The following is a 26230-nucleotide window of genomic DNA, read 5'->3' on the forward strand; positions in this document are numbered from 1 at the left end:
ACAACACTGCTTTAATTTTGTGGGCTGTGGAGGTCACTCAATGTTAAAACAACCTATGCCCTATGAGACCAATTATGGATGCTTTTGTTCTACATGCCATTTAAACAAAGACCTTGGAAAGTAATTAACAGATTGCAATCTCACTGGCATCAATATAGTTGGTATTGTTAATTATGTTCGTTTTGTTTTGTAGGCAACAGCAAAGCTGCACCTCAGTGTTCTCTCCATCTCTGTGCTACAAAGTAAGAGTGCCTTACCTGAACTTGTGACTGTAATGATAAATAATTATGTTTGCATAGAAAGAACCATTTACTCACTTAAGGAAGGCTTCACTGTAATCATTCACCTGAGATAAAGTCCCATTGAAATCTGTAGAACTTACTTTTGAGTGGACATGTGTACCTTTGCACTGTTAAATCGGTTAAGTAAGTTTGTGTTTACTCAAGCAATTGGTTAAATCTAAATCAAACAGGTAGTAATGCCTCTAGATGGAATCTAGTGTCACTCACAGTTTTTAATGGTATTTGATGGTTTTAATGTCTGAGGGCGAGTGTGAATCTGCTCCAGGCTTTGGTTTTAACTGTAAAGAAACTGTTAAAGGTTCTTATTTGGAGCTTTGGCAGGTTTGTTGGATAGACCTTTTAAAGATTGGACTAAAAGCTGGAGCAGAATCATTGCACTACTGGCTGCCATGGCTTACAGTATGACTTTGTCTCCAGAAGCTTCCGTACCAGAGACACTGAAATGAACTTTAAAGTATGGTTGCTAGGATGATAGAAAACAAAAACACTTAAGCAAGTTTAAACAACTGCTTATCTTTTGTAAGTTTTGATATTCTGACATGGTACCTTTAGGAAGAACTCCCTGATGGTAAGAGCTGTTTGATAGTGAAATATGCTGCTTGGAGTGCGATGGAGGCTCCTTCTTTAGAGATTTTTAAACAGAGACTGGATGGGCATCTCTCAGGAGTGCTTTGATTTTGTGCCCTGCATGGCAGGGGGTTGGCCTAGATGGCACGTAATTTCGACACATTAAGTTCTGTCGTTATACCATCATTTGATGTTGTGCCAGACATGAGCTATTGTATTCTTTACTGCTGGAAGAAAGACTGTAAATGTAATTTTGATATAATGATCATGTTCTTTCTTGGATTATTTTGCTTCTGCTTTTTTAAAACAACTATTTGAAAACACCTGTATACGAATTCTGTATACAAATATTAAGACTTTAACTTAAGACTTTGACCATTTGAATTTTTCACGCTGTCCACTTAATCTCAATGCACAAACAGTATGTATTTATTAAATGTGCATTGCATGACCTATACATAATTTTGACTAGTTAACACAGACTTATTGGGTTATTGCCTGTTACCTCTGTTACTAAAAAAAGTAGTAATTCGAGCTATCTGTTTTAAAATTGGCTCAGAAAATCAATGAATATTATAATTCAATTTGATCAAACTTTATTTGGAATGTTTGTAACGTTTTGTATGTGTTGTTTGTCTTAGAATTTTTCTCCCTACACGTCATTTTTCTCTATTTTTCTTTTTAAATAGACATTATCCTCATATCGTAACTGTCCCATCTTTTCCAACCATGGCCACATATGGACAAACTCAGTACAGTTCAGGAATCCAGCAAACGCCTGCTTATACAACGTATCCTCCACCTGGGCAACCTTATGGGCTACCTTCTTACAGTGAGTTGTGTGCCAGTTTTTTTTTACTATATTTGTCATTGAGATTTCTTGTTTCTTTTTATATAAATATATGATTTTAAAATATCTGAATAAATATTGTTGCAGAAGATAAAACTAAATATCATCAACAGCTGTTAATAGTTCTTCTGTTAATGGAAGATCAAAGCCATTTTCAGACAAGCCCAACAGTTCAGTAGATAAGAGAATGGGATTATACCCGTTGGCTGTATTCAACAATTCAGATGTAAAAGTCAAATAAAACTTTGTATACAACCATATATATATGAATGTGGAGGTATTTCCAGAGGATGTATTAACACTAAGAATATGGCTTGTACATGTGATTCTCCTTCACTGTGCTTATTGAATTACATGTGGAGGTTCATTTGAAGGAAAACACAGTTTAGGAGACAAGTGCAGATTACCATAGATTACCATAGGAGTTCCTTGGGCTAGATAAGGAAGTATCATTCAGTACTATTAAGCTAGAGATTAATGCAAGCTCTACACTGTGACAAAGTCAACACATTTAACTCCAAAGCTCTGACAGAATAGATGACCATAAGAAGTTTTCATACAGTAAGGTCCCAGATCCTACATTAGAGTCTACATTTTCTAACTTTATGAACTCATAGCCACATTCCAGAAATGCAACAAAACTTTGCTAGTGAATTAAGAAGATGTAAAATCAAGTAATGGCAGAATTTCTCCAATTGACTTTGGGCACTCCTGATGTGCATCAGGTGCTTCTCTTGTGCTCCACCGCTTCTTAGCTGGTGAATGAATGTGCATTAGGGAGGTTTCCTAGAGCTGCTAAGAATTGCAGTCTGGCGTCAAGAGACATTATCTCCATGTTGAGCACAGATGACAGGACCAAACAAACACCTTTCCCAAAGATTTCAGAGCTCAAACAGGCTCAAACCATATGCCACTTTATAGGCCATAATCAGCACTTTGAATTGTGCTCAAAAGCAGAGTGGTAACCAGTGAAACTGCTGTCAACAAGGGTGTGCTCTTTGTAACAAGTTCCTGTCAGTAGCTTCTTCATTTTTCCAAGCAGCTTACCTTGTCCACATAATTTCTTGTGTCCACTTCATGCATATGGATACATTATCACATTCCTTGCAGATCTGGGGCTATGGCTAGGACCAGGCCTAAGGAGCATGTGTGTGAGTAGGTAAATTTCATTTACTACAAACCTAATACATATAACTATTCTCTACATATCTATTTAAACACTTGGACATTTTTGTTTTTAATTTTTGCAAAAACCAGTCAAACTAGAAAACCAAAAAAAAAGTATTGACCCCTTTTCTCTAATGGAGAGGTTAAAAACCTCCCCCAGATACTGGCCTGTGACCCTTTCTCCTCAAGGACATTTGCTAATATTCTGTACATCTCCACTAAAAGGCTCATGCGTGAATTGCCCAACTCAAATATAGCATTCCTTTTAAGTTGTTTGATGTCCCATGGCCTATTCCCAACCCCACTATGTGAAAGAAAGGCCCCGATGTTTGAGCTCCAGCCAAAACCACCATATTAGTTTACTTAATCATGACAGATTTTGACATACATCATGAGATGCAATACTGGTTCATTTATTCCGGATGGGCAATTATACTTTCTTGGCTCATAAGTCTTTTCATAACAATCAAATCTAGGTTCCCTGCCTGTACTTTACAGATTGTGTAATGTGCCATTGTCCCCAAATGTCACCAGCTGTTTAACATTTTAGGAGAGTATTCATAGGCTCACAATATTCTGAAACCAGACTTTGTTATGTGTTTTTCAAAGAAGTGGTAGTGTTAGAGCGCTACCAGACAGTGTCAAAATGCGGGTTTTCAAAATTGGGGCAGAAAATCTCAAGACCTAGCAGCAGGTCCACACACAGACCTGTCATCCCTGGGAAATGTTTCCCCACCATCCTCACACCATCCTTTGAAGCGGATCAAGATAGAGGGAACACTTTTAAAAACTTTTCAGAGATGCACTGTACCTCATATGCACACATGTGAATATTTCAATGTACACACAAACAGATTCCTTATTCTCTTCCCTCACTCAACTCAAAATTCAGGCCCTGTTTAATATGATAAAGATCAAAAGAAAGGAATGGTTTCAAAGAGTTCTAATTAATTGCTTTTCAACTGTGCTTCCCTTGAGCACCTATGTATCCATGGCTCCATTTTTTGACAACCTGTTCAGCTGATCAGCTGTTTTGAGCTTTTTAAAAGCACACATACGCTGAAGCAAGCCACACAGGAGGAAGGGAAGGAAAGCACATGTTTTGTGTGGTTGCAGCGATATACAATCATGCGAAGATGCACATTTTTGGGACAGAATCGGGTTTTAAGCCCACCTTTTTAACATGTGCTTTTCAGCTGTTAACCCAATTCCACCCACATTTTGGCTAACGTCATTTAGCCACCTACACACCCCTTTTAATCCTGGTTGCCTCCGGGTTTTTAGCCATGTGTAGAAGGGCCCTTAGTCTCTTGCAGCATAAAAAAGGAAGAAGAATGGGTAAAGGGGGGAGGGAAGGAATGTAGTAGCACCTTTAAGACTAACTGGTTTTTATTTTAGCATGGACATAATCATAGAATCATTGAATAATAGAGTTAGAAGAGACCTCATGGGCCATCCAGTCCAACCCCCTGCCGAGAAGCAGGAAATCACATTCAAAGCACCCCGACAGATGGCCATCCAGCCTCTGCTTAAAAGCCTCCAAAGAAGGAGCCTCCACCACAGTCCGGGGGAGAGAGTTCCACTGCCGAACAGCCCTCACAGTGAGGAAGTTCTTCCTGATGTTCAGGTAGAATCTCCTTTCCTGTAGTTTGAAGCCATTGTTCCATGTCCTAGTCTGCAGGGCCGCAGAAAACAAGCTTGCTCCCTCCTCCCTATGACTTCCCTTCACGTATTTGTACATGGCTATTATGTTTCCTCTCAGCCTTCTCTTCTGCAGGCTAAACATGCCCAGCTCTTTAAGCCACTCCTCAAGGGTCTCCAGACCCTTGATCATTTTAGTCACCCTCCTCTAGACACAGTCCAGCTTGTCAACATCTCCCTTAAAATTGTGGTGCCCAGAATTGGACACAGTGTGATTCCAGGTGTGGTCTGACCAAGGCAGAATAGAGGGATAGCATGACTTCCCCGGATTTAGACACTAGACTCCTATTTATGCAGGCCAAAATCCCATTGGCTTTTTTAGCTGCCGTATCACATTGTTGGTTCATGTTTAACTTGTTGTCCACAGGGACTCCAAGGTATTTTTTCACACGTACTGCTGTCAAGCCAGGCATCCCCCATAAACCCGCTTTTTCAGATGTAGTACAAAGTGATATGGATCCCAAAGGTATAAGCATATTGTGGAGGTAACACAGAATGTAATAGGATCCATATATTTTATTATGATGATTTTAAGAACTAATTTACTTCCTGTGTTGCTATTGCTCCTATGTGTTGTTCGTGAAATACATATGTGTAGGAAATTGAATGTATATTTAAATCAGTTTGTCCATCTATTCATTGTAGACTTTGGACAGCAGAAACTTTTCATAATCTTTTAATGCTTAGTTATACAAGTGAGTTTTAGTATTAATTCCTTTGTCTCTTATCTGGTAGTTGAAAGTGAATTTATATCCAAGCTGATGTGTAGAGTTGCATTTCTTAAAATTAAACTTTTTAATTTTTAAGATTTTCGCTTAATCTAATGCCATCTCTTTTTTTTTACTATCTATGCCTTTTACAAACTTTAATCAGTGCTTTATAATTTGCTCCTTACTGAGTAAACATTTAGTATTTTACTAAATGAACTCCATCAAATGAGTTTGTAGACATCTCCAGACAATCCCTGCAAACAAAAAAGACCTGATTTATCACATTCTCTATCGGGGCAGCTAGAAAAACTTTTAGATTTGTTTCCTGGAGTCACATTTGTGTATTATATCAGCTGGATATATGCCAAGGCAAACCCTGACCAGTTGTCATGCTTAACAGCAGGTGAAAATCAGCCCTTTGGCTACTGGCTAATGTCTTAAGGGCAAACGCAAAATCAGAGCCACATGGTGGTTATAAATCCTATAGATTATCTATCTGCATCTTTTGAACAATGGTCTTCCCTCCCCATTCCCCACCAGCAATGTATATGATACTTCTAAGTTTTGAAAAATCCCACCTGGCAGACAACCAAGAACAATAAAGTATTATTGTTTTTTGGCTCAAAATTAAAACTATCCCAAGTTCCTAGACAAAACGGGGAACTATGTGGAAATTAATTTGGTGCCAAGTTACTTCTCTGTCTGACAACAGGCTCCCAGAAAGAGCCTGTCACTGAAGATTAATCGTAATCAGGCTGTAATGGGTTGAGTGTTTGCATGCATGTTGCCGATGGTAATCAGAAGACAAAATGTCACGTTATGAAAGCAGTTTCTCTTAGCATCCACCCACAAAAGCCCAGCTTGGCCAGCAACAATGGAGTCTGACATAACAACACATAATCACTCACTGTTGCCCAAACAAAATCCTTTGGCACAGGATTTTATTATCCAGTGGGTAGTGTGCTTGGATGTGCAAGTCTTTTTTTTTTTCCTAATGCTTAAATGGCCACGAAAAGTCAGACATTTGTGCCCTTATTTGGCATTTTAAACTATTAGCTCAGAACTAGGATCTGTCCCGCTGCTTGGCATCAAGGTAAAATGTGATCAAACTCTCCCATCCACCAAATAGATAATATTGTGAGTGTGTGAACTGGATGCTTCACAGCAATGTTCAACTAAGAAGAGATCCAGCTTGGCCAATTTTCTCCTCTTTCCTAAGGAACGTGTGAATCAGGATAGATAGTTTGAACAGCAGTCTGGAGCAATTCTTTATATAATTACCCTCTCCTGTTCTAGAGGAGAAATGCAGAGCCTACTTCAAGTTATGACAGAGTACCCTTCATTTTGAAAGAGTTCTTTTTAGCCATTTCTTATGCTAAGCGAATTGAGGTTAAGGAGGGTTACAGATAAAAAGCACTTCTGAAAATTTGTGGACTTGCCTTTGTAATTATAGGCACACATGAAAGTAATAGCTGAATACTCTTGTAACCATACTTTCAGAACAGGTCTTAACTGTATTTTATTGGGAATCTATGTATTATTTTATTTATTAAAATATGGCATTCCAGTCCTATATCTGAGGATCTCAGGGCAATATACAATAAAACTGGAACAATTTGAAACAATAAAAAATTAAAGGCTGATAGGATATACCACTTAACACTTAAAACAGGATTAAAAGCAGTAATAAGAATTTAAAAGCAGTGACACATGCAAATTTTGATGAGATAAATCATGTTCCAGAAGATCCAATAATTAAACATGTATTTGCTTGACACCAAAATTACAGTAGCATTTGTTCCAATGGGCATCTGAGGGGTAGAGTATTCCATAATTGAGATGCCATAGCAGAGAAGTCCCTTTTCCACATTGTCCATGATGTATGCTCTAAAAATGATGAAGCATAGATTGTGTCTACACAAGACAAGTTACTCCAATGTAAATCCGGCCCAGAGCACCCCAAAATCCAGAACATGCATGCTGAATTTGAGGCCAGTGTCTAGTGGAGCCAAGATTGCATTAGTCTTGCTGCAATGTTACCTCATCCTCCATGTTTATTACCTCTTCTTCCCACAAGCCATGGAGCTCACTGTAAGCACCTGACCATCTCGACTACATTATCAACAGGAAGGATGGGGTCGAAGAAGAACTATTGAGAGCCACCCTTGTGTTTGGTCTCTCAACCAGTTGCAAATCTATCAATAGTAGCATTTTGTAGCACACAGTTACTAGCATGTCTACAAGAGTATCAACCTCTTGACATAGATCTTACTGACATCAGAATATGTGATATCCACAGCTTTCCCCTGATCTTACAAGCTTGCCATGCTATCAAGAAGAGATATAAGATTAGTTTGGCGTGATTTGTTTTTGAGAAATCCATGCTGGCTCTTAGTCATCACAGCATTCCTTTCCAAATGGTCATAGACAGATTGTTTCAGTTCTATAACCTTTCTTGCTACTGATGTCAAGATGACTGATTGATAGTTGCTTAGGCTTTCTTCCTTTCCTCCTTTTGATGATGGATCCTATTTGTTAGGATCTTTCCTGTTCCCCAAAAATTCCTAAAGATAGTAGACTGAGGCTCTGAGAAATGATAATTCCTTTCAGAGATTCATAGAGTTGGAAGAGACCACAAATTCAATCCCATTTCATACCCTTGAATGTAGTTTAACCATCTCTGGAGACTTGAATGTCTTACAACTACCTCACAGGATAATTGTTGGTGTAATGTAAGTAGAGGAGAATCATGGATGCTGTCTTGAACTACTCCAACAAAATGCACATTACAAGCATAATAAATCAAACATCGTGTGCACAGTTAAACAGAATAGAAAGAATAATCAGCATAATCAGTGCTACTAAACTATGCCCGTGGGTATAAATCTTCCAAGCATTAAGATTGTTTTTGTTTTAATAATTACAACCCTTTGTGGGAGGGAGAGCTAGAACTTGATACCTTTAATATTTGTGTATGTTTGATAGCAGATACCTAGTAATATTCCTTCCTCTACTCTGGTCTCTTAGGCATCAAAACAGAAGACAACCTGAGCCATTCTCCAGGGCAGAGTGGGTTCCTTAGCTATGGATCAGGCTTCAGCACCACAGCGTCAGGACAGGCACCTTACGCCTATCAAATGCACGGTCAGTGTAGATCTGTGTATTGTGTGTATGCATGCTCCATCTATGAAGCTTCTTAGCTGTGATGTCTGTTGTAGCATCATGCAACTGTGATTATGGCCCTCTGTGTTCAGGAATGAAAATGCCCTTTATCATACAAGTTAGGATGTGTGAGTTTAAGAGGTGATTAAGAACAGTTTTCTCAAGCTATTGTTATATGAAAAGACTACCAATTTTATTTTGCATTAAAATGTGGCATCCAGCTACTTGTATTTCTAAATACCAGAAGAATGGTGGGAATCTCTGTCATAACTATAGTACAGTCTCCTTTGTATCATTGCCTCACTTTTCCCTTCATCCGGCACTTTCTGGATTTAGGGATGGAATCAGTCCTTTTCTAGTCTGTATCTAGGAAACCCACTCCATTCAGTTTCCACATTAATCTGCAATGTTCTTCGTAATCCACATGAAAATGTGCGCTTAAGGACATATTTAAAATATATAATTTCTTCACATACCTCACAACCTCTGAGAATGCCTTCCATAGATGTGGGCGAAATGTCAGGAGAGAATACTTCTAGAACATGGCCATACAGCCCGGAAAACATACAACAACCCTATAATTTCTTCAATTAAACATTTCTAAAATGTTTCTAAGCCAAGAACTGCCTCGTAATGTCCAGGAAATTTTTAAGTCAATATATAACTAAATTCTTAATCCAAACATAGAAGAATATATGAATGAGATCACTTTGTACTGAAATTCCCAAAGATCAAAATCTTGTGTACCTGCTGGAATTGTTGAAAAGCATGGACTGTCCATCACTGCTTACTCCAAGATGATCTTATTAAAACTATCAAAACATCAAAGGCATTGCATTAAAAACCACCTGTATCAGATGATATGCATGTTGTGCATTCATTGAGGTAATGATATCTTTGCTTTCTGGTGGTTCAGTATACACAAATTTTGTTTCATGCACAAAATCATTAAAATAGTGTGAATATAATTACTTCCAGACTACGTTTGTAAGGTGTATGTGAAACGCATATGAATTTGTTGTTTACACTTGGGTCTCATCTCTAAGATATTCCATTATGTATGTATATGCAAATACGGGTATTTTAAAATCTGAAATCCAAAAGTCTTCACATCCCAGGAATTTTGGGAAAGGGGTATTTAAACTGTTTACGAAAGCTATATGAATTTTATGAATAAACCATTAACCAACCTTCAACAAGAACAGCAAGAAGATTTGATTTGAAAATTGACTGATGTGTGGAAGAAGGTAGATGTCAATTTCAAATCACAACAAAAAGACTGGGTTGTGAAGGGAAGCTGCTGCAGCAAATGACTAAACTTTGGAGTGAAAATCTTTGGGGGATAGGGAAACTGTTTCATTTTGATCCTTGTTTTAAAATAGATGCTTACTAAACTTGTTAGCAAACTATGAAAAACGAGCACTACATGGGCATTTTAACGCATTTGTATGGTATTAATGAATATGCTACTGTATATTGTGTTCTTTGTATTTTATTTTCTCCTAATTCACTTAAGGAATTCTTTTGGTTATGTGAAGAAATCTATATCTGTAATAAGCTGAACTAAACTTTTCCAGAAAGTGATCTGCCAAGATTTGGGCTTGGGAAGAAAATAAATTCAAGGGAATCATGACAGCATTCTAAGCAATTTGTGGTTTATTATCTCAGCAATTTGTGGTTGGTATTTAGGGAAGCTCTATAGTTTGGTGGTAAAACACATGTTTTGTGTGCACAAGGCGGGCTCTGCTCCCTAACTGAATCAGGACCATTCTCTGGATAGAGAAGAACAGAGATCTCTTTGCCACAATCTCTACCAGGAAAGGCATCTGGTTACTTCTTGTCATTCTGTCATTAGGCAAGTGCATTGGGAGCACCTCCTGTTGTTGGCTGAGTGTACTGTTTGCTTGGCTTGTTGAGATGGCAATCCATTGGGCAAAGAGGGCTTGGGACCGGAGATCCTCCAAGTGGCAATTGTGTTTCAAAGTGGCTTTGCTTTTCCTGTGACTTCCCTGCTCAAGGAAAGAAGAGCAAAGGCAGACCATACTCAGCCATAACCTTTTAATTTGTTTTAATGACTTTTAACTGGGAATTTTAATACTATTTATATTAACATTTTAATGCTTGTATTTGTATATTTTAAATAGCTATGCTGGTGCTTTTATGTTAAACCACTTTGAGTCCCCTGCAGGAGTATAAAATGGGGTATAAATAAATATAACAACCACCTTGGTTGTCCCTCAAGTTTGCAGTTGAGTCAAAGACTGCATCTCCACAATAGAATTAATGCAGTTTGATACCACTTTAGCTGCCATTACCCAGTGTTATGAAATCATGGGATTTGTGGTTTGGTTGAGACATCAGCACTCTTTGACAAAGAAGACTAAAAACATTGTAAAATTTTAATTTCTGTAATTTCATAGCTTTGAGCTGTGGATGTTACAGTGGTGTCAAACTGCATTGGTTGTGACGTGGAGATGAACCCTAAGATTTATTTAATTTCCCTAAGTGTGCCTAATAGGGGTAATGCTCTCTTCTTCTCTTTTATTGTGCGGGAGCTTTACGAGAAGATCCCCAGTTGTGAGACGAGACATCACTTGGATCTGCTAGCCTAGCAAACCAAATTTGGTCTTTAGACCAAAAGTTCTTTTCCCTGGTATAGACAGAGGATCTAAAAGTGGTGTGTGTGTCCATCAATTTGGCTTTGTTTCAGTCTTTCTCAGGGTATGTCAGTGTGTTATGGCTTATAGTCTGAGAAGCAAAAGGTCTCGCCACAAATTGTTGAGCAGCTGCTGCCTTTTTAGGAATATAAAGAGAGTTCATTAACTGTCTTTATTTTATATGTATGTGAGTTTTTGAAAAATATTTGCACACATTGCTTTGATTATCTCCTTTCATTCCCCCTTTTTATTGTTGATGTTTAATGTTTCTTACATTGCCTTAATATTTGAAGAAACCGGTGAGTTCATGGCAGAACAGAACATTAATGAAAATGAAGTGCTTCAATGTTCTTCACTCAGGTCAAATGTTAGGAATACCATTTTTAAAAGAATTGTCCATGTATAGTTAATGAAGTAAATCTATTCTGGGCATTACTTCTTTAACAGAAAATTGTGTTCCAGATGGAGAAATAACATGGAAATAAGCCAGATAGGTTCCTACACCTCAAACGAAAAAGAAGAGCAATTCAACATATTTCAGATAGGCGAAGTGAAACGATAAGTTTATGCAACCTTTCCATGCATGAAGAAAAACATGTTGCATCTTTTAGAAACCATTTGAAGCTTTCCTCCAAAGTGCACCAGTGGATGACTTTTCCTTTACCAGCTCCAAATTTTCTTTAATATTTCCATTTTGCTGTCTGAATTTATTGATCTATTTTAACATGCTAGAGGTAGCTGGGGAATCAGACTAATGTACTCTATCCTTTTATCTCTGTTTTGTTGTTCCAGTATGCTCATGAAGGGATTTTAGTGCTGTTTACCATACCTATTACAGGCAGGTACACATAGCTACAACAGGATTGGCTAGAGCAGAATCCCATTCTTTCCCAGTTTAGGTTTTATGGCACACTACGCAAACCATCAACCCTTACTTGACCACTTTCACAATCACACTAAAAATGTCCCACTATATCACTGGTGCCCAACCTGTGACTCTATAGCTATTTGGGACTTCAGCTCTCATAAGTCCTAACCAGCTTGTGCAAAGGTCAGGAATTCCAGGAGCTGAAGTCCAAAGCACCTGGAGGGCCACAGGTTGTGCCACTACTGCGCTAGGTAGAGGGCAAGGAAGAAATGTGAGGGTTGGGTATCCATAAAAAAAACTTTGTGGAAAGGGGCTTCCTTTTAGAGGCTTTGCTAACTGAGATATTTGTGTGCACCATTCTTCATACATAGTAGAATTTAATAATAATAGTAATAATAATAATAATAATAATAATAATAATAATAATAATAATAATAACTTTATTTTTCTATCCCACCTCCATGTCCCCGTAGGGATTCAGGGCAGCTAACACAGGGCAAAGCCCAAGAACTATAAACAGAGTAAAACAAATAAAAACAGCATATTATTTATATCATTCAACCACATTAAATGCATTTTCTGTTTCTACTGTTGCTTACTTTGAATTCAGTTTTACTTCTGTCCTTTAACATCTCTGAATAGATCTACACATTATCACAGCAAATCAATACCTGTAAAACAGACATTGCACAGATGCAAACAACCCCTTCTGAGCATGGTTCTTCCAGTGCACATTCACTGCTCCAGAGTGAACACATAAGTAATTTTCAATGAATGTAGCATTTTTCAATCTGGTTTATCCTTACTAGTCAATGCTACCTCTGTGCTATTCATCTCTTCAGATGTGTTTAAGGAGTTCTGCTATCTTTGGTGTCAGCTTGGTCCCTCCCATGGAATTATAAGCACCTGCTAAATGTTTACTTCATTGGTATTTACAATTTTCATTTTAACAAGCCAGCTCCCTTTATAATGAGAACATTAAAGAATTGGACAGCTCCTTTTCCAATCCAGGGGCCCCTGGTGGCACAGTGTGTTAAAGCACTGAGCTGCTGAACTTGCGGACCAAAAGGTGCCAGATTCAAATCCCAGGAGAGGAATGAGCACCCGCTGTTAGTCCCAGCTCCTGCCAACCGAGCAGTTGGAAAACATGCAAATGTGAGTAGATCAATAGGTACTGCTCTGGCGGGAAGGTAACGGCTCTCCATGCAGTCATGCCGGCCACATGACCTTGGAGGTATCTATGGACAACGCCGGCTCTTCGGCTTATTTATTTATTTATTTGTTTGTTTGTTTGTTTACAGCATTTATATTCCGCCCTTCTCACCCCGAAGGGGACTCAGGGTGGATCACATTGTACATATAGGCAAACATTCAATGCCTTTTAACATAGGACAAAGACAAACAAACATAGGCTCTGAGCGGGCCTCAAACTCATGACCTCCTGGTCAGAGTGATTTATTGCAGTTAATTGCAGCTGGCTTGCTCTCCTGCCTGCACCACAGCCCGAGATGAGCACCAACCCCCAGAGTCGGTCACAACTGGACTTAACATCAGGGGAAAACCTTTACTTTTACCTTTTTCCAATCCAAAACAAGTTTCCTTTTAGCTGCTCAAAAGGGGAAATGCTGTTCCACCCATCCTCTTTTTTAACTAGCTCTTCATCTTGCTTTTATTTACTTTTCCAAAGTGCCGGTGAAAGCTCTGGGATGTCCAGAGTCTTCCTTCCTTCATTGAGACTGAGGAATGTACTCAGGATTTTCCCACACTCTGTACACCTGGGAAAGTGGACCACGATTTCCCCCTCCTTCCCTGCCGCTTTTTATAAACCACTTAAGGGATAGTAAGGAGCTTGCCCATATACGTGGCTTCACTGACACCTTGTAGGGCCCCATTGCCTTCTCTTGACTGGTCTTTTTCATCACATAATGTGATGTATCTGGAACAGCTGTGAAAGCAGTAATAATATTCTGTGCCCGCCACATCTTTCAACTAGACCCTGAAACCAAGGAAAGCTATGACTTGCCTTGAGTGTGTTGGCATTTCCAGCAACCTGTCAATTGACCCACTTGCTTAAGCTGCTTAAATACAAATTTCTTCTAATGTATTTTCCCAGCTAACTTTTAGCCTGCTTCTTGCCCATTATGATCATTACTGTATAGGTGAAGGGATCTGAGGAGGAATGAGATATAATTCTCCTTTGCCTATGCTTTGAATCCATACTGTATGTGCAGTTGTATCTAAGGAACACAGTAACAGAACAATAGTTATTACTGCGACATTCCTGAATTCACACAGTACTATAATAGTTCTGCTTCTCTTTGTGCAGGAGGCTGTGCAAAGAAAAAATCAGTTTGGGATTTATTGTCAGCCATTCACATTTGCTGGACTCCTGTGAAGGTGAAAAACAGCAAATAAGGAAGTTTCTCTCTTTTTTAAGCCTCTCTAGTATAATAGAATGTAGAAAACTACAATAATCACACAGGCCTGCAATTTTTTTAAATATTGTAGCTCTTTTTGATGTGTTTTATGATGTTCAATTAAAAAACACAATGAATATATACCACACAAAGTTCCTTCACAAATTTTATATTTTTATTGATTTAATAGATAGTCTTGATTAAATGTGAACACTGGTGTTCTCCTTTGATGTTTTGTGTGTGTGCGTTTGAATAGATTTTTGTGTTTCATATCAGTAGATTAGAGTATTTTGAAAGTCTGTTAGAAGATTTTAACTTTCTTACTGTTTACTCCCCAAATAAAAACATCAAAACAAGCTGTGTGGGGGGTGCTGTATATCTGTCAATCCCTGTTCCTGGGCAACACAAGTGGAGGGTGTTATTGCCCCTTGGCTTCCCATGGGTATGCACTGCAGTTGGCCATCATTGACTGTATGGGTCTTTGATTTGATCCAGCTCTTCATATGTCATTGTTCTCAAACAAAGATATCATTGTAGTAGCATGTTGGCAGATGGTAATTGCTATTGAGTGTCTAGATTTTGAGCATGGATAGTAGAGCCAAGGAAAATTTCAAATTCATAAATATCTGCCCGTATACGCACACATTCATGAGCTTCTGTGGTTTATGGATTATACCTTGCTTAAATTGAATATTCAACGTAAGTCTACTTGTACGTGTTTTAGAATGCATCCTAGTATGTATTGCTCACATTAGAAGTGATGATTGGATTTTTTTGGGGGGGGGGTGTATATGTTAACTTATATTCCTTTGAGGTTCTTTCCTCTGAAAACTGTTTATATGCTTTAGCGGTATAATTTTCAACTCCTCCTTGAGAAATGTAAATTATCCTGTGCATTATAAACATTAGATTCATCTAACGTTGTAGAAAGTGGAAAAGATGGAGACACTATGTTTGACTTACTGTCACCGCGATGGTTTAGCTTCATAAAACTAAGACCTTCATAGAAAATGAGTTGTCCCCTTTTCTTGGAGCTTCTCTCACACAGCTGGTTTGCATTAGTTCCAGTTTAAGGCTGTGGCAGCAGATTTGTGCTTCATATGCTACAGTCAGCTTGGGGTGGGAGAGCCCTCCTCCTATTAATGCTTAAGACTTGTGTTTTAATAATATAAATAACAGCTCCCCCTGAACTGGATAGATCCCCCTCCCTCCCCCAAATTCATAGCAGACTCCTTTACAATCTTTAAAGGTCATTTTTAAATTGGTGAAAAGCAGTGATGGGATAACAGAGAAATACAAAAGTGGAAAAATATAAATTGGCAATAGTCTATAATTATCAGGAGGTTAGTCCCCTCTTTGATATTGCTGTATTGGTCATTGGGCTATGCTGGCATTGTATTAGTTATACTTGGACACTGGCCAACTTTGTAGATATGAACATGTGGCTGGGATTTGCCATAGGCTGCCTAGAGCTCTAGCCATTGACTGGGAAGTGAAAAAACCATGACAAATGCAATTTATATTGTTTATAAACTAACAACTTGTGTCTAAAAACTGCCTTGAGGTGTGAATATGGTTAACATCTGTTTCTGTATAAATATTTTCCTTGTAAAATTATTTTTTCCCTGAAAACCGTACTCTCAAAGAACAAGACTAAATTAAAGATATAACCATTCATTTGACTTGAATTATTTCAAGTCAGTATGTGAAAATAAAGCCACTTATCTGGTCTGTTATTCCTATGCTGCTTGATTTGACTCTTTATACAATCATTAGCATCTGTGAGAGTTTTCTTAGATAAGTTTTATAGCCTTCTTTCTCACAATTATATCCTAAGACTTTTTTCTCAGCTTACATCACTTTGAATCCTCCCAAGGGTGAGAAAAGCAGTCTAAAAATTAAATAAATAAATAAAATACTTACATATTCGATCCTCCATTTATTCCACACATCCTTGATTTTTCTTTGCCTATGAGCCTATCCTGTCTTCTTCTTTACTCAATACAGTAGAGTCTCACTTATCCAACATAAACGGGCTGGCAGAACTTTGGATAAGTGAATATGTTGGATAATAAGTAGAGATTAAGGAGAAGGCTATTAAACATCAAATTATGTTATGATTTTACAAATTAAGCACCAAAACATCATGTTATACAACAAATTTGATAGAAAAAGTAGTTCAATATGCAGTAATGCTACGTAATAATTACTGTATTTACGAATTTAGCACCAAAATATCATGATGTATTGAAAACATTGACTACAAAAATGCGTTGGATAATCCAGAACATCGGGTAAGCGAAAGTTGGATAAGTGAGACTCTACTGTATATCTAATATTTAAATATTATATTATTTCTTTTATTCTAGTTATTCTTATTGTTAATTCAGTGCATATCCTTCCCTTCCTATTGTGCTGTGGGTGGTTATAATTTACATTCATTTTCTTTTTAAAAACGACAAACTATGAGTACTTAAAATTGCAAAGCTAAAACTATAAATTACACCTCTTAACTAACACAAGTATTAGCAATCAGACAAATTAGTTAATCTCTTATAATAATAGTAATAATTTTATTTCTTACCTGCCTCTCCTCATGGCAGGTTACAGAATAATTAAAACACATAAACATTGTAAAAATACTACAAATACACATATTAAAATGTATTTCTATAAAAGCTATATATTAAAACGTATTTCTATAAAACATGTTTGGCTGTCAGAGCTTTTCTGGCAGGTTGTTCCACAGCCTTGGCCCAGCCGATGAAAAGGTCTTCTGGGTGACAGTCACCAATTGGGTTCTAGCAGGCAGAAGCCCCAGAGGACCTTAGTTTTCAGTGCGGATTGTACAGACGAAGGCGATCCTTTAGGTAATCTGGACCCAAACCATTTAGGGCTTTAAAGGTCAAAACAAACACCTTGGACTTTGCCCGAAACAAATTGGCAGCCAGTGGAGTGACTTTAGGACAGGTGTAATATGCTCACTCCTAGATGTTCCTGTAACCAATCTGGCTGCCATATTTTGAACCAGCTGGAGTTTCCAAACTTGGTACAAGGGTCGCCCAATGTAAAGTGCATTGCAGAAGTCCAACCTTCAGGTCCTCCATATCTAGGAAGGGGCATAACTGGAGGATCAGCCAAAGCTGATAGTGATCACTCCTGACTGTTACATCTACCTGGGCTGACATTTGGAGAGACAGATCCAGAAGCGCTCCCAAGCTGCTGACACAGTCTTTCAGGGAAAGGACTGGTTGACACATCTCCATCCCTAAATTAGGACCCTTGAGAACAAGCATCTCTGTTTCGTCTGAATTCAGTTTCAATTTATTTTTCCTCATCCAACTCATGACCTCCTCCAGGCATTCATTCAGAGGAGACATGCTATCCTTAGCTGAAGCTGCTTTTGAAGGCATGGAAAATATATTTGGGTGTCATCAGCATACAGATAACACCCCACCCAATGCCTACAAATGATCTCTCCCAGCGGTTTCATGTCAATATTAAAAAGCATTGGGGATAGAATGGCACCTTGTGGAACCTTGTAGGACCCCACATAGCCACTCCTTTTTTGAGGAGCAGCTATCCCCAAGCACCACAATCTGGAATCTGCCTGAGCAGATTTAGTATATAGCCATTGCAGCACAGTGCCTCCGATTCGCAATCCCTGCAGGCCTTCCAGAAAAAGACCATGGTCGATGGGCAGCAGATTACACACACACACACACACACACACATATATATATATATTTGCATATTTTTCATCAGAACTTGGATGATTAGAAGTCTGAAAGTTTGTCAGTTGTGTCTTTCCTACTCATATATAAAAGGGGTGGAAGGGATAATTAAATTGAATGTGTTGGCTAAGAACAAACTTTCTATAGAGAGAAAGAGATCGTCTTTTCCACAGTGCATATAGATCCAAGGGCTTTCCCAATTAACGTGTTATTGCAGCCAGAAGCTTTGAGACCAAGGGAAGGGAAGGGAAGGGATCAGAAATGAAGGATGTTTTCTCTTGTACTGTGACAATTTAAAAAATTTAGCCCTACACTTGAAGCTGCATGGTTAACTCTGACATTGAGTCATAATGTTCAGATTTTAACTCTTAGACTGCTCCAAACGTGTTGAGGACATTATCAGGGGTTGTGGCAAAACTGGGGAAACAGCAAGAATGCACTGAATTCGCAAACATTCATTAGTTTATACTTCACTCACATTTGTTTCAGCTGTTTTCAGTTACCTTGAATGATAGCACTGATTCACCATTACATTCCACTCTTGTTATAAGGAGCCCAAATTCTCTACCAGCCAATTACAGAGTAGTATGACAAAAATAATGGCCAGAAATGATTTAAAGTAGGCAAGATATTGAGATAGTCAAAGATTTCCTGTACAATGGTTCAGTCATTAATCAAAGTGGAGAGTGAAGTCAAGACATCAGAAGATGGTTAGGACTTGGAAGGGCTGCTATGAAGGAACTAGATAAGATCCTAAAATGTAAAGTTATATCAGTGAATACTAACATTCGTATTGTCCATGCAATTATATTTCCCATTTCTATATATGGTTATGAAAGCTAGATAGTAAAAAAATCTGATAGGAAGAAAATCAACTCTTGGGATTGGAGAAAAGTTTCTAAAGATACCGTGGATTGTTGAAAAGACAAATAAATGGCTTCAAGAATAAATCAAGCTTGAAACACTCTCCAGAAGCCAGGATGATTAAATCGAGGTTGCCGTATTTTCACCATATCATGAGAAGACATGACTCACTAGAAAAGACAATGATGCCTTGGAAGGTGGAAAGCCGCAGGAAAGAAGGCAAACTGCATTGAAGAAGAATATACTCAGTCAAGAAAGCCACTACCTCGAGTTTGTAAGACCTCAGCAGGTCTCTTGCTGGCAGGATGAATTGGATGTATCTCACTCATAAGGTTTTCATACATTGAAGTCAACTACAACAATGAGTTTAATATATATTTTAATTGCAAACATTTATTTATTGCTTTTTTAGCCACCAAGGCATCCAAAGTCAATAACAATAAAAAGTGTTAAAGTATTCTTTTAAAAGTATATTTAAAACAGTTTAAATCAAGAATGTGCCTGAGAAGTAGAATTAAGTTAAAATGTCTACTAAGAAGACTCATCGAATCCTAAGAGACAGTGGGCCATATAGGAATGCACAATCAAATGACAGATGGCCATCCAGACTGTGTTTAATAACCTTCCAAAGTTTTTTTTTTTAAGAAAGTACTTACTACTATGTTTTGTAGTATTTGGGAATTAACAATTTTGGTAATTTTGGATTTTTCCAATCGAGTTTATTTCATTATATTTTTGCTTTAGTTTGTGAATTTGTTTTCTTAAGTTTGCATATTTTAAAAAGCATGTGTTGTTTTTATACTTCAAATATATGCATTTCTGTACAGAATTTTACCTACTACAAGTATTCTTCCTATGTAATGAATTTTGGACATTCTTTTCAAGACCTTTCCTTGTTTTTGGTTGGAGAACTGCATCAAAAATCTGAAAACTCTGGATACTGAAGAATAAATGTGGTGCAATTCACATATCGGTTCATGAAATGTATAATATTTATATTCATACAGGGAATGAAAAACATCCTTTGTAGGACTGGATCCTTAACCTGATAGCCTGAAGCATAAAGTTGATACATCATAAAATACCTGATAATTGCAGCATATGCTGCTGAGTGATAATGACTCTAATTAACAAATGAATAGCACAGGTGAGGCCTCTCTTTAGCAAGAGGGTCTCATGGGCAAATTTAAAAGTATGGTTTTCACTATTTCTATTAAGAGAGAGAATGGGTCTGCAATGTGCTTCTTTCTCTGGCTTTGGATTAAATTAGTTCACCATGCACAAGAGCAGAACCGTGTGCAGTAGCTAGCTTTAGGGCTTTCTATCTGCAGAAAAGGAATTCTAGGTTTTCTCTATAGTGAGCAGCTGTCTCTTATTCACACATATGGCACGGATGGAGTGCCATGGAAATGTGATAGCCAAGAGAAAGATACATGCACAAAACATTTCATACATGAAATTCATCTTTCTCTTTAAACACCAAGAATCTTGAATCAATACATTATGGGAAAGGTACCAATTTCCATTAGCAGAATTGAATTACCCAGAAAGGCTTCCAAACTGGCAGCTGCAACAAAGAAAATCCAAAGACATAAACAGCCCAAATATACCACTAAAACTGATATGAAGGGGCATGTATCATAACTTTCCTTCTGCCTCATTTAAAAGTTTTTTTAAAGAAATTCTTAAAGTAGAAAGGATATTATAGGATAAATTTCTATTCTGCAACTTGCTTTTAGCAGTCATGGACAAAGAACTAGTCCATACATGCAAAGGAGGCTTGCTGGATCAGACAATAGGCATATCTCATCCAGCATCACACAGTAATCAACCTGATGCATTTGAATAGTTAGCAAACTCACATGACAATAGTAGGTCCTTCTCATTAATGTTTGTCAATCTCCTGATACTGAAGTTACTTTCTGTGGCCATCCATACCTGAAGTTTCCTCATGGATATCTGAAACCATGGATCATAGCAAACATTATGTTTTGTCCAAACTTTAGCTGGAAGCATACCATAGAATAGCACTGGGAAGCCTAGAGTCCCACAGACATTTGCATTGGATTTTTTTGTGGGTAAGTGAAACTGTGGATATTAAGCCCAAAGGTAAGGGGAGGCATATTGTATGCACACACCTTTAGATTTGTTCTTTGGTGAGGTATAGAAAATTTCTGCTAGAGCAATGTAATACTATAGCCAAAAAATGTTCTAGGCAACCCACCAAATTCCATATCTGAAAATTCTGGAGGATGAAACCATGAATAGATGCAATCATAGTCTTGACCATTGCACTGTACGTACTAAGCACAGGTAGTTGAAAATTTCATTTCAGTTCATTTTTGAGCAGAAGCTACTTATAATGAAAATGTAAAGAAAAGCAAAGATGATATATCTGCCCATTACCAGAATTTATTCCTGTATACATATTGAGATCTCTATTATCTGTTGCAAGTAGATCCTACACAGAATGTATGTCTTCTCTACGGAGGGAAAAGCAATATCTTGAAAAACTGATGCCCCTTCTTTCTCATATTGTTGTTTTTATATTGTTGTCATTAATAGTAATAAGCTTTGACTACAAATTAAAATAAACAACCATAGGTCAGGCACAGGGGTGTATAGTTGTAAGTACAGTAGAGTCTCATTTATCCAACATAAATGGGTCGGCAGAATGTTGGATAAGCGAATATGTTGGATAATAAGGAGAGATTAAGAAAAAGCCTATTAAACATCAAAATAGGTTATGATTTTACAAATTAAGCACCAAAACATCATGTTATACAACAAATTTGACAGAAAAAGTAGTTCATTACACATTAATGCTATGTAGTAATTATTGTATTTACGAATTTATCACCAAAATATCACGATATATTGAAAACATTGACTACAAAAATGCGTTGGATAATCCAGAACGTTGGATAAGTGAGTCTTGGATAAGTGAGACTCTACTGTATCTGTATTTCTTTGGAGGTCAAGTCTTTGAAATACAAGATTTGTTAGACATTATTGCACGTTGTGTTCTGCAGAAGTTAAAATTCCTCTGTGCCATAATTCTGTGTAGTAGCAAAGTTCTTTGTTCCATCTAGAATTTTTATAAGGTGCTCTTTACAGCAGTTTTCAAACTCTTCCAGACAGAAATACATGCTGGGCTGATCAGAAAGGATCATTATGCCAAATGGCGGAGAGTTGAGCAATATGACAAGACCTGCATATGGGTTCAGTTATCTTCCGTTTTCACAGCTTGCTTTCAAGTTGAAGTATCCCCCATAGACAACCATGTAACGTTTTATGCCTTTCTGCGCACAGTAAGTGGAGGTTTTGCTGCAAAATTTTGAACCTTAACAAGCCACTAGAGCATTGTTGGTGGTAGGTAATTTTGTTGAGCTCTTAACCTCTTGATCCCAGAGTATCCTCTCAGAGAAGATATTTACTGCCCAACATTTGTCTGTCAGGCGCTTAGGTATTCTGGAGAGCCTACAAAGTGACTACCTGGATCAGTAGCCAGACATAGGCATATTTCTACCTGAGGAAGAGTCACAAATGGCACACATTCACATACATCTCATTCCCATGTTGAGGATGCATAGCATCCAGAACATCCAGTTTATTTAGGGACCTGATTCAATCAAAACCCACTTAAATGTCTGTTTTGTTTCTGGCATTAAAATATAACTAATAAAATAACTAATGATTGTTGCCCTTTCACATGATGTACTTAAATTGTGCTGCCAAAAGTTGTCACCAAACTTTGCCTAATGGTTGGCCATGAACAGAAGGAGTATACAGAATAGAGCAGTATAGCATTCCTCCTTTCTTATTATAATCATTGTCATAATCATCATCATCGTCAATCACTCGTGGCTGAGTATGATTGTCTTCCATGGGTAGAGTCTTGGTGGTGGGTCTGTAAGTGACTGTAGAGACCTATTCTGGATCCATATGGTTTTTTGCAGTGAGGACATACAATTCCAGATGGAAGATGGTCCTGGCAAGGGTTTGCCTTGGCACATTTATCTCCTTTGCCCTCTATTGTGCTTGTTCAAAATCTACAAAACTCTTGGTAACAGCAGACCTCCAGTTAGAATGCTCAAGTGCCAGTTCTCGGTGTTTATTCCACATTATTGTAATGCAGAAGTTGGGAAAGTGTGAGCAGTATGCTGGATGCAGCTCAAAGGCCCTTTTCAATCCCCCACAGAGCCCTCCTAAGATCCCATGTCCCTAAAAGGCCTCCTATCATACTAGATGGTATGGGAGACAAAAGAGTCTGGAAGAGTTACTTCTTTAGATTACAGTTGCCAAATTCACACAGTCAGGATGGCTAGTAATCTTTCAAATTTCTAATCCATGCAAAAATATTACTTTGTGCTGTAATCATACAAGGATTGAGAACTCCATTGACTGAACCATCAGGTGACTGATTGAATGTATATATAAGCATCAGATGGAATATATGTTTTACCTGATGCCAATTTGGACACTATTTTTTCCATGTGTTCATCTATTCTGCTAGGATAATTACGTAAGTGATATAAAGTCAAATGAAGCATCTGGATATGTTAACTGGGTCCAGGTTCCATAGACATACATATGTAATTAAGACTTGTCTGTGCGATTTCTAAGTGAGTGCTAAAGTCATAGAATCATAGAGTTGGAAGAGACCTCACTGGCCATCCAGTCCGGCCAAGAAGTCCTAAGGCATGACCTTGAAATCTTGTGACAAAGCAACTGGGTGGAAGTGAAGCAGGTCTGGTGTGATCAGCATATCTACAAAAGACTGCCTGGAGTCTGGAAATCCATATATATGCTGCAGTCTTGAATCCCATAGTGGAAGGGAAGTGGAATCTAAATAATTAACAAGGAGCATCTTTTAAAATCATCACAGAGGTTTCTGCAGTGGCTGTTATAGGAACCGCATCCAGCTAGGTAGCAAATTATGAAGGCAGGAGAAAGGGCCAAATTTCTATCTTTCACCATTTCATGACACAAAATAGCCATTTTGTAATGAAATTTTTCTTTTGTAAGTACTAAGAACTTGGAAACATTACTGTTTACTCAGCAACTCCTAGGGTCCCCCAGCCGGCATGCCTCTTAGGACCTCATCTCACAAGCGGGGTTGGAAGTGTGGAGTGTTTGGAATCCTCTTTATGTGTTCCTGGGTTTTCCACCTTCAAAGAAGATGGAAAATTTACTTACCTCCATCACACAGGATCTCCTTCTCCCATTTCCAACCCAACCATCTGTTTCATTTCCAATTACGTGGGCGGGCCTTGTCTCCTCCCATTTCATGGAGACCAGCATACTTTTTAAACACTTCTTTCAATTAGACCCACACCATCTTTAAACCATTAATGGTGACAGAAGGAGCTTCAAGGGACATTAGCAAGACCCTCCACATGAATGTCCACACTAAGACATCACAAAATGGAGTGTAAATGGACAAATCCATCACTCTGCATCCGATTTTAAAACATTTCTACACACAAGGAGAGTAGTCAAGTCGATTCCTGCCTGTCTTTCAAATCCACTCGTTTCTACACGCTGTGAAGACGGAATCCTGCAGGCAACCCATGGAACGAGTTGTGCGTAGTTTGATGGGCCCCATGGGATTCTGTCTTTCAAATGTGTAGAAACAGAAAAAAACCTCCATCTGATAAGGTCTTTTGTGTAAGACAAACATAACTAAAACGCCACCATCTACACTGATACTTTGTAAGCTGTCATGAAATATTTTGAAAATAATGATAGCTATGAAAAATGATCATCCATTGTTTCAAATCTGGTAATGAAAAACCACAAAATATTTACTTATTCCAGTGTGCACTGGGTCATGGAAAGGAAAACATTGACATCAGAAGACCCCTCTGTGGTTTGCAAATGTTGCAGTTTTCCTACATGGCAAACAGGCAGGATTGTCAGTGAAATTTTTCTGGCAATTGAACAATTGGTCTCTGTATATGTATATATGTACATATATACTTGCAATACCTATTCTTTGACTGTAACATATATAAAACACATACATACAAAACTTGGGCATGCTTACTTTTCTAAGCGTCAGTTATCCAACTACATTTTATATAGCTGATGATTCACAAAGTGATTTGACTCCCTCATTTGGGAGCTATCGAGACTGGCAACAATCATGAAGTTGCTCTCTTCCACTTTTGTTTTGTTTTCAAAGCTTCCTTTTATAACATTTCATTGATCAGAGATGCAATCTATTCTGAGAATTTATGAGCCCAGCTGTGATTTTGCTAAAATTGTTAAGATGGTTTATTGTGTTGAAGTGTTTACATGTGAGAAAAAGGGGATTTTAGAATCTGTCGGATGATCTTAAACAATGGAAGCGTAGCCTTTCTGTTTATAGGTAAGCAATTAAAAAGCACACAGGATGTTTGCAGAAAGGCCCGTGTTTCCACATATTTGGTTTCTTCTAGTCCTATAAGTTAAAGGTTCTGCAGATATTCCAGCTGTGGAGGATGGGGACAAAAATAAGGCAGATCTCTAAATAAGAATTCTGCCCCCATAGCATTTTTCTTCATTCTCCTAATTTCTAGCATTGTGGTAACTTAAATCTTCATCTGAGCATTTAGAAATGCAGCTTAGGTATCCAAAAAAAGGTGGAGGTCATGGGTTCCAAAAGAATGCAAACAAAGCAATAATAAAAGAGTTCTAGGTGTGAACAATTTTCACTATGTCATTTTCTTCAATGCTAAAATGAGGAAAATTTTCATTTTGGAGCCAGGATTCTTATTTTGGGGAACAGTGTCCTATTTTTTAATCTTCCACTAACATTTTCCATCTTTCCCTCCTTTTGAGATACTTTTGGAAAGGAAAAAAGATAGTAGAGATGAGAAAAAAAATAGGTTACACAAATCAATGGCAATTGTGAGAAGCAAGGTCTGAATGCAATAGAGCGCTTCTACTTGTGTTCCCTAGTTATTAGTATTCTGGAGACTGTTGCTTCTGAGGTAAGGTATGGATGGCAAGATTCCAAGAAACCAGAGTTTGAATCCCCACTCAGTCGTAGAAACCCACTAGGTGAGTTGTGCACTAAGTTAGAAACTCGCACTCTGTCATCTGGCCTAAAGACCATAAATGTCCTATGTGATTTTGGAAGCTAAGCAGCATCAGCTCTCTTTAGTACGTGGATGGGAGACCACCAAGGAATACCAGCCAGGTGCTGTATTTCGGAGGAAGAAACTAGGAAAACCACTTCTGAGTA

At 38.0% G+C, this 26230-nt stretch overlaps 1 protein-coding gene across 2 annotated transcripts in view; it reads left to right on the forward strand.

The window, feature by feature from the left end:
* The window catches only part of eya2 (EYA transcriptional coactivator and phosphatase 2), a 162007-nt gene that overhangs the window by 70667 nt on the left and 65110 nt on the right, over window positions 1–26230 (forward strand). For both annotated transcript variants that reach the window (XM_003220616.4, XM_062978907.1), the window contains exons 3-5: window positions 194–242; window positions 1559–1701; window positions 8325–8441. In XM_003220616.4, the coding sequence (XP_003220664.1) occupies window positions 194–242; window positions 1559–1701; window positions 8325–8441 (309 nt within the window). The remainder of the gene's footprint in view (window positions 1–193; window positions 243–1558; window positions 1702–8324; window positions 8442–26230) is intronic.

The sequence above is a fragment of the Anolis carolinensis genome, chromosome 4, assembly GCF_035594765.1.
Source record: "Anolis carolinensis isolate JA03-04 chromosome 4, rAnoCar3.1.pri, whole genome shotgun sequence".
NCBI classification, from domain to species: Eukaryota; Metazoa; Chordata; class Lepidosauria; order Squamata; family Dactyloidae; genus Anolis; species Anolis carolinensis.